This window comes from Chanos chanos, chromosome 5 (genome assembly GCF_902362185.1).
Source record: "Chanos chanos chromosome 5, fChaCha1.1, whole genome shotgun sequence".
NCBI classification, from domain to species: domain Eukaryota; kingdom Metazoa; phylum Chordata; class Actinopteri; order Gonorynchiformes; family Chanidae; genus Chanos; species Chanos chanos.
This window is the reverse complement of record NC_044499.1, coordinates 24,859,171-24,873,862: the sequence shown is the minus strand read 5'-3', so window position 1 is coordinate 24,873,862 and position 14,692 is coordinate 24,859,171. Positions and strand designations below refer to the sequence as shown.

At 44.0% G+C, this 14,692-nt stretch overlaps 1 protein-coding gene across 1 annotated transcript in view; it reads right to left on the bottom strand.

The window, feature by feature from the left end:
• LOC115812334 (phosphatase and actin regulator 1) overlaps window positions 1-13,504 on the bottom strand; it is a 32,762-nt gene extending 19,258 nt beyond the window's left edge. The window contains exons 1-3 of the mRNA XM_030774817.1: window positions 13,342-13,504; window positions 10,887-11,051; window positions 137-217 (exon numbers count right to left, since the gene is read on the bottom strand). Coding sequence (XP_030630677.1) covers window positions 137-217; window positions 10,887-11,051; window positions 13,342-13,483 — 388 coding nt within the window. The 5' untranslated portion in view covers window positions 13,484-13,504. The remainder of the gene's footprint in view (window positions 1-136; window positions 218-10,886; window positions 11,052-13,341) is intronic.
• Window positions 13,505-14,692: the final 1,188 nt, after the last annotated feature.

The following is a 14,692-nucleotide window of genomic DNA, read 5'->3' as shown; positions in this document are numbered from 1 at the left end:
TCTAACTTGTGTTTGGCCAACTCAGCCCTTTGCTGTAGCACACATTAAGACAAGGCACTGTGTGGACACAGTGGTACTGATAGTCCCAGGGTGGACAGAGGCACAGGTCTGGGAACAGCTCTGACATCACACTCACCTTTCTCAAAGATCTCTTTGAGCACCCCACGCTTGATCAGCTCATCCCTGCTCTGTCTCACAGACATCTTTCTCTCCAACGCTGGGGAAAAACCAACAAAGAAAAAAAGGAAAACCACACTCAGTTGGTCAGGGTAATAAACACACTCAGTTGGTCAGGGTAGTAAACACACTCAGTTGGTCAGGGTAAACAACACACTCAGTTGGTCAGGGTAAACAACACACTCAGTTGGTCAGGGTAAACAACACACTCAGTTGGTCAGGGTAAACAACACACTCAGTTGGTCAGGGTAAACAACACACTCAGTTGGTCAGGGTAAACAACACACTCAGTTGATCAGGGTAGTAAACAGACTCAGTTGATCAGGGTAGTAAACAGACTCAGTTGGTCAGGGTAGTAAACACACTCAGTTGATCAGGGTAGTAAACAGACTCAGTTGGTCAGGGTAAACAACACACTCAGTTGGTCAGGGTAAACAACACACTCAGTTGGTCAGGGTAATAAACACACTCAGTTGGTCAGGGTAAACAACACACTCAGTTGGTCAGGGTAAACAACACACTCAGTTGGTCAGGGTAAACAACACACTCAGTTGATCAGGGTAGTAAACACACTCAGTTGGTCAGGGTAAACAACACACTCAGTTGGTCAGGGTAAACAACACACTCAGTTGGTCAGGGTAAACAACACACTCAGTTGGTCAGGGTAATAAACACACTCAGTTGGTCAGGGTAGTAAACACACTCAGTTGGTGAGGGTAAACAACACACTCAGTTGGTCAGGGTAATAAACACACTCAGTTGGTCAGGGTAGTAAACACACTCAGTTGGTCAGGGTAGTAAACACACTCAGTTGGTCAGGGTAATAAACACACTCAGTTGGTCAGGGTAGTAAACACACTCAGTTGGTCAGGGTAATAAACACACTCAGTTGGTCAGGGTAATAAACAGAGTGAGGGATCGTCAGCATGGCTCATTTGTTCTCATTTCAAAGCTTTCACACATAGACTGAGGTTCAGACCACACTGTATCGCATCTCCAGGGTTAACTTCAGAAACAGCACACACAGTGAAGCCTAGTTTCCCGCATAGGTGGGTATTTGATGAAAAGAAATTTGGCTATGATCTAAATGTAGGCTGAGGTCACTGAGTGACCTGTAGAGACACATTAGAATCACATCAGTCACCTGACTCGTCTGACTATCCATCCCTAAAAAGAAAGCAATTAAACATGAGGATCAGGTGGAGGGCCAGACCACTGATCTCCCTACAGTCCAGTACTGATGCGTGTCAGAGTGTGTGTGTGTGTGTGTGTGTGTGTGTGTGCGTGTGTGCGAGTGTGTGAGAGAGACAGAGAGAGAGAGAGAGAGAGAGAGAGAGAGAGAGAGAGAGAGAGACAGAGAGAGAGAGAGAGAGAGAGAGAGAGAGAGAGAGAGAGAGAGAGAAAACACAGGATTGGAGATGAGAAAGGCAGAGACCATTGGCATATATTCTGCAAACAACACAGACATATGACATCAGCATCCTGAGAGCAGTACAGAACACAAATCTGAATTAACAGCAGTGGTAAACTTTCCACACACAGTAAAGTGTCACAGTTTTTCCCTTTAACAATTCAGCTGCCATTAAGGAAAACATTTCAGTCTGCCGGTTACAACAAGGCCCTCCATCCATAGACATCTCATCCTTCCCACAGCCGCTGTTTCCTAATGCCCTTCAGATTTCCCGCCATAGGAAAATCAAGGTAAGGTTCAAATTAGTATTAGACATCTGACTAATTGCAGATGGAGAGGGATCGTATGCAGAGTCAACGTGACAGGGAGAGTTGGTTTCCATCACAGATTTCATCGTCAGCAGAGCGGCTGAACAGAGAGTCTAACTCAAGTCAAAGCTAGTTTTCTTCCCACCCTGACTTCAAAGCTTGAGCTGGAGAAACTCATTTCGGCTTAGCTGCAAGTCACAGGCAGGGAGAGAGGTAGTACTGCCAAACTTAGACAACACTAAACTCCCCAGGCAACTAAAGCCTGGCATAGCAATGCAGAGAGAGAGAAAGAAAAGTCTAGGCAGAACTGTGGATAACAGGTGGGGGGAAAGCCTTGGAGCAGGAGGTGTGCAGGCACCTGGTTTCTGAGCCAAAGTTACTCCCCCAAAGTTGTAATCTGCACTTTTTCTCCAATTTCTGACGTCTGCCACTGTTTTTCCCACTCAGCTACTCAACTCAACCAGACTTCATGGAGATTTCTTCTAGCATTGTTTGTGAGGAATGATGCAAGAGGAATTGTTTAGAGGTATGAACTAAATCACACTCATCTCACAAACAATGCTGAGAGAGAGAGAGAGAGAGAGAGAGAGAGAGAGAGAGAGTGTTTCCCTCATTAGTTCACTATAATAATTTATTGTCATTGCTTTGGTGACATCATATATATTACAGTTATGCCAATAAGGCTTGTTGAAAGAAAGAAAGAAGGAAAGAAGGAAAGAAAGAAAGAAGGAAAGAAGGAAAGAAGGAAAGAAAGAAAGAAAGAAAGAAGGAAAGAAAGAAAGAAAGAAAGAAGGAAAGAAAGAAAGAAAGAAAGAAAGAAAGAAAGAAAGAAAGAAAGAAAGAAAGAAAGAAAGAAAGAAAGAAGGTACCTAAAAGCTATCTTGGTTTGACCATTGCCTCACATAGTGAACTGAACCAAAGCGAGAGACAGCAGTACCTGGATCTGTGTGTGTGTGTACGTGTGTGACAGAGAGGGAGAGAGAGAGACATCTGCAGGAGCAGTGAAGTCAGTGAGACACCAACACACTCATTTCTCTCTCACACACTCTCACAAAACTCACTCATTTCACAGGAGCGAGGCGTCTGTGAGCTCATTAAGAATGTCCGTCACTCCGAACACCATGATAATGATTTTCCTCTGATGGGAATGTGTGACTCACAGTCTGACACTCACTCCAGCTGTACGTCCACACACAAACACACACACACACAAAGATACAATGGAAAGATTTAAACCCATTAAAAAGTGCCACAAATCTAAATGCTTAATTCGTTCATTCATTGATTATCTGTGCAGTATTATAATGAAATATTAAAATTTAATTACTGGAGAGAGAGAGAGAAAGAGAGAGAGAGAGAGAGAGAGGGAGAGAGGGAGAGAGGGAGAGAGAGAGAGAGAGAGAGAAGGGGGAAGAAGGGAGACGTAGAGAGACAGAAAGAGAGAAAGGAAGGAAAGAACGTGTGTTTATGTGGTCCCTTCATTACTCTGTTAAAAAAAAAACACTAGCCAAAACTAGCTAACGTAAGAATTCTCTCCTTATTTATATACACAACAGACAACACACAGAGCACAACACACACACACAAAAACACACACACACAGACGCATGCAAATTCTTGACATAACACATCACACAGAGCACAAAACACACACAAACACAATGATGCATTCAAACAGACGCATTCAAACTCCTGACATAAGACAACACACAACACACAGAGCACGACACGCACACAAACACACACAAGCATCCAAACTCCTGACATAAGACAACACACAGAGCACAACACACAAAAACACAGACGCAGTCAAACTCCTGACATAAGACAACACACAGCACACAGAGCACAACACACAAACACACACACGCATTCAAACTCCTGACATAAGACAACACACAGCACACAGAGCACAACACACAGACAAACACACAGACGCATTCAAACTCCTGACATAAGACAACACACAACACACAGAGCACAACACGCACACAAACACACACACGCATTCAAACTCCTGACGACCTGTTCAGCTTCAAATGAGACTCTTGAAATAAGACCATTTTGCTTCATTTAACTCTTTAACAAGCAAAGCTCCACTAAGTGACTACTATCACATCTCTGAGGCCTCGCGCTCAAAGCCAGCATCTAAAGGTGGCAGAGTTAAGCCAGCCTGGTCCATAGAGGCTAAAAGACAAACACAGTTACCAAAGAGGGTTTACGCCAGAGCTGGGCGGGGCAGGTAAAGCCCCGTTCCATATCCAGAGTTACATAACCATTCAGTCCACAGAGCAGTTCCCGTGAGGCGTGCTCAGGTTTACGAATGCTCCAGGGCCATGTGTGATTAAAGCAGAGAACCAGAACACCGGTCCTGGGGCAAACACCCCTCCACTCCCAAAACAAACAAACAAACAAACAAAAAACAAGCCTGTGGGTAATGACTGAGAAAGCTCAATGACAAATACCTGAGTGAAGACACACGGGGTCAAAGGAAGGTCAGAGTAGTTTAAATATCTGTAGGAAGTCAGATAAACACAGCAAACGTATTGGAGAGTTGCAATATACACCAGCTCAGGTGCATCTGACCGAAAAATGAAAACTCAACCCTGACGTTGTAAGGGACAGTTGACTGGGTTATTCTGGGAGAACTAGGTTCTTCTTACAGTTTTGTCACAAGCACCTAGGCACTTATACAATCACAGTGCCCATAATCTGACTGTGTGTGTGTGTGTGTGTGTGTGTGTATCCTCGTCAAAACCAAAGCCCACACTCGAACCCCACTCCAGCACTGACGAGACCTTGGTTACCCAGTGAGCAGGTCTCCATTAAAACGTTTAAGCCAAATAAAGTTCTGCTTGTTCTGTGTTCTCTTTAACTGAACCAATCCTCTGTGTTCTTACAGTTACCAAATCACACATCAGCCTGTGGTGAGTGGTTGTGGAACAACAGTTGATGCTTTGCTGCCTGAAACTCTGGGGACGTGGGCTGTGAGACTCATTCCTGACCTAGATTTTTAAAGAGCTATCCACTCTCTGTCTCTCTCTCTCTGTCTCATATGGAGCTTTTAGGCCTGATTCACTCATCCCTACTATGAGAGTGTGTCATAAATGCTTCATGCCATCTTTCTTTACCTTCACTCTTTCATCCTGAAGCCTACATGGCTTCCCAGTGGCTCCTCTCTTTACCACAGACATGCCGGTGATCTTCAAAAGATTCAAATAGTAAAGGGATATATGGAGAAAATAGAAAATAATAATAATAAAAAAATGATTTCATGCCATTTTCCTCTCCGACCGCAACATAACACTCTAAGTGCGTCAGAATACAGACACTAAACCATACCCCAGACTGCACTGACCCACTGTTCCTGCATCTCTCCTGTCATTCAGTGGATGTTCTCGCACAAGCGCACACATGTATATGTATACACATAGACACCCACACACATGCGCTCTGAAGCACAGAGCTAAGCTCTATCAGCTCCACTCTTTCCAGTTTGCTGTGAAATTTAATCCTCTTAAGTTCAGTTTCAGCCATTACCTGCACTGTCTACATTTGGGTTCACTGGTTCACTCTCTGGACTCCTTTCAGGTAAAACGTGCACACACGCACATGCAAACACCAACACCCACACACACACCCACACCCACACCCACATGCGCGTGCGCGTCACGCACGTCAAGTCAGATTAGTCAGTTCCTCATCAGTGCTGTGATCCCAGCGACCCTCTCTCCAAACATCAGTTCTCGTGTTCACATGTTCCCTGCCTCAGCAAAAAAAAAAAAAGTTTCTCAATCAGTATGAGTCCAATGCTCATATCAGTATTCATAACAGTCAGGAACACAGAGTTGACCCCCGGGCCGTGACTTTTGGGCCGTTTAGACAGGTGCTCTATCCCGAGTGTACCTTAGGCTACTTCAGTCTGTCTTGTTCAGTCTGCCCATCAGATGGGAGCTAAAACGCTGAACGAACAGTGATTGTCACTGACATTTGAAGGGCTATAATTTCCTCACTAATGTAGATACAAGAGGATTAGTCACGTCTTTGTTTAAAAAAAAAAAAAGAAAGAAAGAAAAAAAAAAAAAAAAAAAAAAAAAGAGTGCAATGTAGTCAAAATTCAAAAAGCTATCCAAAAAAACTCCCAACCCCCCCCCCCCCCAAAAAGCCCAAACAAACAAGCAGGCAACTACTGTGTCAGGTAAACAACAAGTATTTTATATTTGATTAACTGACTTCCGCTTTTTTCCTGGGAACTACTCACACAGATGCACTGACACAGGAAAGTCATCTTTCCGTGACGCTTATTTGTTCATCATTAGCTGCAGGGAACACAGTCAGATCGGGAGGACAGATCACACAGGTGTTAGCTGACCAATTCTCTACTTTACCAATGCTAACGTCAACAGTGGCTCATTAGCACAAGCTGTCTCAGCGCATTTTATAAAGAAATGGTTTACCTACGCACCACCATATCAGACCTCTTAAAGACAACTATGTCCGGGGGGGGGGGGGGGGGGGGGGGGGGGGAGTAAAAACTTGGTCTTACTACAGCCAAAAAAAAAGACAAACTAACCCTAAACCTAAACTAAATAGCACCCTACATACTGCTACATCATGGTGAACGCGCAGAACCGAAACCAGCCTGACTCAGCGTTAGCAGGCACCACATCCCACAGAGCCAAAAGTAAGACAATCAAAGTGCATTAATAGGCCTGAAAGCTCTGGCTGAAGTCCCATTTTTGCTCCTTAATCTGTTGTTTTGTCTGAATCAGCAACTTAGTTTAACCAGGAGAGTGTGTGAGGAGTAACATGGGCTGCCATCCTGAATGACTGGGCTTGACTTTAATAGACTGTCCTGGACTCTGCTGATGCTGCTGTTCTAATATGCTCTCAGAGACACAAATTCCTTTAACTCTTACCTCAAACACACATTCAAAAGAAAAAAAACTGCCCAGCTCCATAGATAATACAGTAAAACTCAGCCTAGCATATCCATTCATTTATTCATTCACTCACTCACTCAGCTCTCCAGATAACTCACTAAAACTCCAGGCCAGTGTATCATCCCGTTCCTTAGGACTGGATGGGCGGTTTTGAATGTACAGTTTTGGACTGTGTGCATGTGGCATGACCATGTCAAATATTTCACAGTAAAAGCACAATAGGCAGTCTGTCCCCCTTTTAAATTGGTAGCTTTTCTTTGCATTCTTTCTTTCTCTCTTTCTTTCTTTCCTTTATTTTGGACCAACACAGCAAAAATCTGAAGATTTGATGAGCAGCCTGTCAGTCTTGTTGTTAAGTAGAAAATGCTAGTGCCAAGCCTTGACATTACAGCAATAAAATACGCGAAACATATTCCACAATTAAATACAACATGTCACAAACAAACATTCAACTTTTTTTTAACAATATCAAAAGAGTTTTTGATGTTTTCTGATAAACACCAACATTATATCCGCCACTTCCATCACCTTACATCCACCAGTTCACAACCCACGGGCAGTTGACTAAACTGATCTTACATTCAGTCACCATTAGACTGTGAACCTAGAACTGGAAAGAAAAAACAAAACACAGACATTTATAGAATAAGAGGAGAGATCCGACTGAGGCATCTATAAAACTCAGATTTACTGTAGATGGAGCTAAATTATTGCTGAATAGACTGCAGGTCTACATAAACAGTCTTTGATTGTAACTGTGCATGTGTGTGTGCGTGCGTGTGTGTGCGTGTGTGCGTGCGTGCGTGCGTGCAGAAGGTAGAGGACAACAGAGATGTGATAAGTGTAACCTCCTGAGCCCCATTTTTATTCCTCGATGACCTTTCTTCACTCTATACACCAATGACCTTGACAGGCATGCTGCACACTGTCGGTAAAGTGAGCGCAGAGCGGTAACTAATCCCCACCCACACACTGCCTGACACCACATCCTTACTGGAAGCTGTTAAAAAACAACAACAAAAAAAACAATAACAACAATAAACCCCTGTGATCAGTGAAAGGACTGCGCTGATGAGTCAGCTTGGTGTGCATCACCTCGTGGCCTGAGAGCCCTGTAGGAACCAGGCCATGAGGTGACACTCTGACTCACTGAAGGTCTGTGCAGGCCAAAGTCACAGACTCCACATGAACCTGCCAAACATCATCAGCAGACAAGCTCCTCTGTGCCTATCCCTTTATTCATGTATTGGAAAACAATTCAAAGTTTCTCTCACAAACACCTCCTCCTACCTACAGCTCTTTGGTTTCTTTGGTTGTTTTTTTTCCTGGTAGACAAATCTGTTTTTGACTTCAAATTCAGTTCGAAGCATGTCTATCATTACGTAATACATTTAGTTGACAGAGTGCGGTCAAGCGTGTGTCAAAAATATCCCGGCCAAACAGGCCCCTGTGGATCCATCCTGAAGAATGTGACACACATCTAGGGAGACTGTTGGACCAATCCCTCCTGATGATCTCTCAAACAAACACATGAATCAGATCCACTATGGGAAGCAAAAAGAAACACACAAATAGTTAAATTAAAAATCCACAACTTGTACAGTGTGAGCCAATAGTGTGCAGGACTCATCAGCATTACCCAGCATGCTCTATTCAGCCCTAAATTTAGGGATGGCACACATGTGAAGAACAGGTCCCTCCCTGCAGTGACTAAGATTAGAAAATCAACATTCTCCGCTCAATCTAGGTTTCTGATCTTTTCCCTGGAGTTTTCCTCAGTAGGGGGAAGGGACACCAAAGACACTACACAATCCTCTTCCTAGAAGACTAGCTTGCATGCCGACAGGGTTTGCCAGCGAAGCTGTCAATCAGGCACTAATCAAGAAGCTCTTAAGAAGCTGGTCATTCAGCTCTCAAGCCAATCATTTGCTTTAATGTCTTCAGTCAGGGCTCAGAAAAAGCACCTCAGAGAACAAGCCTCCCAGGCATGGTAATGAACATATTAATGCTCAGAAGGCACACGCTCACCAACTGGCAGTTACAGACAGCTCCTCTGTGCACCCTCTGTAAAGTAAAACAAAGCTCTTAACCAGGCTGTACCAAAGACGACAGAGTCACGACAAACACCGAGAGCTGCAAAGAGACACAATTTAAAGGAAAAAAAAAAAGAGGGGGGGATTAGAGCAGAATTTTAGAGGTATCTGTGGGGAACATTTGCTGCAAAGCTGTGAGAGTCCTGGGTGCTTGCCTCTAATGATTCAGACAGAATTGATATCTGAGAGACCAGTGTGTCAGAGCGTGTATTTCACACCACGCTCTCTCCCAGCCTAGCTTCGCATCAGACAAGATCAAATCCTGTACGGATATTTAGAGAAGTCGTGCGTCTCGCCCTTCACCTGCCCCTGACCACACCAAACCACTGGACTGACATATCAAAGACAGCTTAAAAGCACCTCGTCGGCAGAAAGAGTACACAAAGGAAGCGGGGGGGCGCACACATTGGCATTTTCTCCCCTCCGTCACTTCTCCTCTAAGCAGCTGACTTAGCATCTGACCTTACCACCCTCTAAAGCTCAAAAAGCAGAATGGGATGGACTCCATCTCCTACTTTGACCTTTCCCTCACATTAAATACAGACACTCTGGTCCTATAGATACTACCAGTCCATAGCAGTAAGGCAGTTTAGAGCCAGTCGACACCAGCCAGGGTTAACGCTATGCGGAATGATCACACACATTCGGAGAAGAAACTGATGAGGAACAGGTTTGGTCGAATGCAAATACTGAAAAACGATAATGTCACTCATCACTGAGACATGATCTTTAGCAGGCAGTGAACGTCCACGAGAATTATGAGTCAAGTAAGCATCAAATATATTTAAATGTTCACATCTGTCCCAACACTGCTAAAAGGCACCCTTTCTCTTTCAGGGGACTGATCATGGCAATCATTAATACTAAATTTTCCTTTATTCCTTATAACTTAGCTGGTGCTACTCGATCTTTAGCAACCAAGGAAAGAAACAAGGGAGCCATGTACATGTTTGCAGGCTGACTGGTAAAAAAACCTTGCTCACCCCAGGACTGGCTCACTGTTTGGTCAGGTTTTAGGTGAAGTCACTGTATGGCACCGGGTAATGTTAGGTGACAGAATCACAGTGACACCTTCGAGACCAGCACCCATTTCAGTCTCACCAACAGGAGAGGAACTCTGGGGCGGCATAACTAGCTCTGTATTCTCTCTCTCTCACCCACACACACATTTTGTTTGATATATTTATAGGTGAAAAATGGTGACTTAACAAGACAGAAGATATATAGACTTCTCCTGCACACTTTTCTACACTCTCTGTTTTTCTTAATTAGCTGTTTTTCTTTTAGAATGTGGCCCTTTTGAATGTTGTGTTTCATTGAAATTATTCTCTTTATCTGTCCCTTCACTTGAGAATCTAGAGATTCTTTGCATCCTCAACCACTGTTTTCTAGGTCAGCGTGTGGCTGGAACACTTTGCAGACATGAGCAGTTTGACCTACATCATTATGAGAATGGGTCTGACAGACTTCCATTACCATACCACATCACAGCCAGAGACCAGAGACCAGGGAAAAGCTACACGGTAAGAGTAAAAAGCAGAAGGTAGCGATAGAGGACAGAAGATAGGGCAGGGGGAATGTGGAAATACAGGGTAAAGAAGCGTATCAGAAACTACCAACATTTTCCTTAAGTAATCAGTCTCTTTAAACTCATAAAATGACACATTTCTCAGACTCACTACCAACCATCACACACAATATCAGTTCCACGCATATACTGTCAAGATGATCAGGAAGACACAAATCCTGAGTGCCAAACATTCAAACCCAACCCATATAAAATGACTGTGGCGTCTTTTAAGAGCACCATACTGTAAACTCATTTTCAATAAGAACAGACTTTGTCACGGTTTCTCCTGGACTGGGAGTTCAGGAGCACAAACATGACCAAGATAACAAGCAGAGAGAGAGAGAGAGAGAGAAAGAGAGAGAGAGAGAGAGACAGAAGTCTCACCGGCAGAGGTCTGCTTAAACTTCTCACTCTTCTTCTTCCTCCACTTCCAGGGCTTGAAGAGACGGCCAAGTGTAGCAAACTTGCTCCTGCGGCGAATGGGCGGGGTGTGTGTTCCAGGGACCAGGGACTCTGAGCGCATTGCTGACAGCCTTTCCACCTCCTCTGCTGTAGGGGGCAGTAAACATATCAAAATACGTCATATAACAAAGAGAGGACTGAAATTTAGCTAAAGCTAAATAAGCAACACAGCAACTCATCTGAATGACAGCATTCTTTAAGCATATTCAGGGAATCAGGAGGATAAGGCTTGGCCAGTCTCTTAAATGCTCATGCATACTTCCCGTAAATCAACAACAACTAAAGAAGCTGTTTTGCCATTTCTGGTTGCTGGGGATATTGTGATTTGTGGATTTTCTGGTTCCCTTTAAATCCACAAACCACATACTGGGAAGATTGGGCGATGGCTGCACTATTCTAAAAAAGCACGAAGCCTCCCCAGCGACAGAGATTAACCTGCAGGGGTCAGGGGTTACATTCAGCTTTATACTGACCCAGTGCCAGTTTGCACAGCAGCCAGTATAAGGGGGATGGGGGCACTGTCATGTAATGATGGAGCCCAGATAGGGGAACAAGCACAGGGAAAGGAAGCAGCATTCTCTGGCTGATATTTCAGAGAGGTGGTCATAGATAAATGGACAGATGTAAATTAGCTCAGCAGCAGATGTATGCTTTGGGATGTCCCAGGATGGTAAGACGTGTCAGCTATGTGGTTCTGTCACCTTTAGCAGGATGGCCAGGCACTGGTTCCACAGCTCAAAATGACATCACCATAAAGCACCCGGTCATTAGCATTCACTCATCCACTCTCTCTCTCTCTCTCTCTCTCACACACACACACACACACACACAACTGCAGCTGAACTAGCATCATGATCCATTATTCAAACACATCATTAAGACAATCATCCTAATTTGGACCGTGTCTATAAATAGCGTATAAATTCATAGGCTGTTGCATTAATCAATTCTGCCGAAGGAGCGAGATGAAGCCTGGTGGTCAACAGATGCTCTGATCTAACAAAAGCATCAGAGTGACAAAGCCACGTGTCATACACGTTATCTTCACCCCACATTCAGAATGAAGCCTAGGGCCGCTATTTGGTTTCCGTCAGTACAGAAACTGTTGTCTTTGCATTTTAAGCACACAATCATCCTAAGCAAATTCTGTGTCCCAAAAACTTTCAAGAACTTGCCAGCAGCTTCAGTTCTCAATGGACTCGCTTGTTTTTTTCCCTGTGAAATGGACTAACTGGACCGCAAATTAAAAAGCAGGCTAGGCAGCTTCTCTATTGATTTGAGGGAGCAGAAGGCTTAAACCTCGTGAATTTGGGGTTTCAAGAAGCCATGCTAGACTTTGATTGCAGTGCCCACTCCAGGAGTTCTCGGAATCAGGCATTCACACGTTTGGGGGGAAGGAGAATTCCACAGTGTATTAACCAAGTTATGCAGACATGAAGACGGGCAGAAGTAGGCCAACACAGCAAGTGCGCAACGAGGAAAGGAGGCACTCTGAAGTCCACATTTCCATTCATCACACACCCTTCAAATATAGTCAGTTAATCACCCATCACTGTGAGTTGAAATTCATTACATCCATCGTCTTCGAGACCACGTTTTATGCCGAGAGGCGCTAAAAGATATCATAAGGCACCGTATCTACACTCCAACAGGAGAAGGGCAGAAAAAGTCGGTGCTGTCAAAATACGCTTACAATTCGACTATCATTTCAATTATTTCAAAATTTCAACGTGTTTTAAATTTGAGCGCGCTTCTACCGTTAAACACGTGCCTTTTCATTTTTCTTCTGCTACAATTATCGATAAATGACTATAGATTACTGCTGCTGGCACTGCCCAATTAGACCACTACACAATCACCTTAACTGACAACGCGGTCAACAACTGCACTAGATACACAATGTTTGATATGGACTTGCGAAGTGAATGTGAAAAAAAAAACCTATTAGCATTCAGAAACGTTCATAAGTCTTGTTTGTATACTTTAAATTACATTTAAGGCGCACGTGACAAAATAGCCTACCATCTTTTAAGTACATTTCCAAAGACAATCCGTTTACGAGAGGAAACCTAGGAATATTTCCAACAGACAAACCGCAAGCAAACACCCTTTTTCCTTAAACGCACCTGTACTTGGGCTATTGTGACCAGATTTAGAAATTAATGAGACAATTGATTTGTATGCAATTATCCGCAGTGAAATTAACTAACTAGCGTTGCATTCCTCTCCCTCATGTAGTGACAGGTTACTATGAGACCCGCATTTGATGGGTGTGCATACACAGCTACACAACGCTGGGCTGCACACGAGCGGACCTGGACGCGTATGCCATCAAGGCTTCTGTATCTTTACTACAGCTACGGCAGCCAGAACTCACCCTCCTGTGAATCGTTGCCGCGGCTGCAGTTGCTGCAAATGTGCTTGATTTCCTTTCCGATGTGACAGTGCAACATGAAGGGCATGTTGTTGTTGTGGTTGTGTTGACTGGTAGACGTCTTCTTGTTATTCAGAGACATCATTTTTACCAGACAGAACCCTCTCCTCTTCGGCTTTTCCACAACGGTTCCCCCGGGCGTGGTGTTCTTCCCGTAAACCCAGCTCCCGTGCATGAGTGTAGGCGCGGTATCCGCCATAGGGTAGCACGCCAATTTAGACATGGAGAAAAGCGATGGATTTGCGCCTCTACAAACACGCAGTGTGAAAAGAGATATTGAAGTGAACCAGTCTTTCGTTGACTCCGCTCAACGCCAGTGGTTCCACAGTTACCACCAATCCCGTGGCGCGTTTACCTGCTATATAGCCTACCACTATGTCGAATGAGCCAGTTCAGTACCTCACATTCCTCTAAGCAGTTTCTCACAAAATGCTTTGACAACAAAAGCGTGAGGTAGGCACGAGCTACAGACGCCTCTCCTTCTCTGTCTCGCTCGAACTACGGAGAGGGACAGGCGGCACTACATAGGGGTGTCTCTTCCCTTCCTTCCTCAGTTAATCCCAGATTAGTTAGCTCAGCATGTGAGCGTGTGATTGGCTGCTCCCTGCGCGTTACAGTATATATTAGATATGAACGATTCATCCGTTACTTATGTCCGACTGAATTCATTTCAGCTAACATAAACATAAATTTACATATTATCATCTTTAATCAGCGCGTCCTCCCTGTTTTTTTACATTTCCACAAACACACAGTAGGGAAGACACGTCTAAAATTAATATTGGAAGAATAAGGGCGCAATTTTAACAAATGCAGGGTTAGAAAAAATATGGGCAAAAGACTTATTACAGAATCAACCCCATGACTAAAACATTTCACATGACGCATTGACTCTAAAAGCATTGCGGACACAGTTGCAGACCTAACGAGAGACATTCTCCTCTTCGGAGCCCTCAACGTTACAAAATAAACCTTTGCCCTGAATTACCTCTGAACCGTGGTGTTTCTATGGTGGTGGTGACTTCTAGTGGAAAATGGATCATCCACCGTGGTAGCCTCTGAAACGTATGCAAACAAGTCCGAAAGCGAACGGTGTATTGACACTTTTTGCTATAGTTCCGGTAAAGGGTGTGTGGCATAGTTGTTGAATGTTGTCTAAAACTTTTGGGACTGACTGAAATAATTACTAAAGTAAATATTTTGATTGTCATGCGATTCTCCACCACAGACCGTGTTTTGTCGTTCTTTTCTTATTTGTAAAACTTGAAACATTATCTGAAACGCTTTCCAAGGC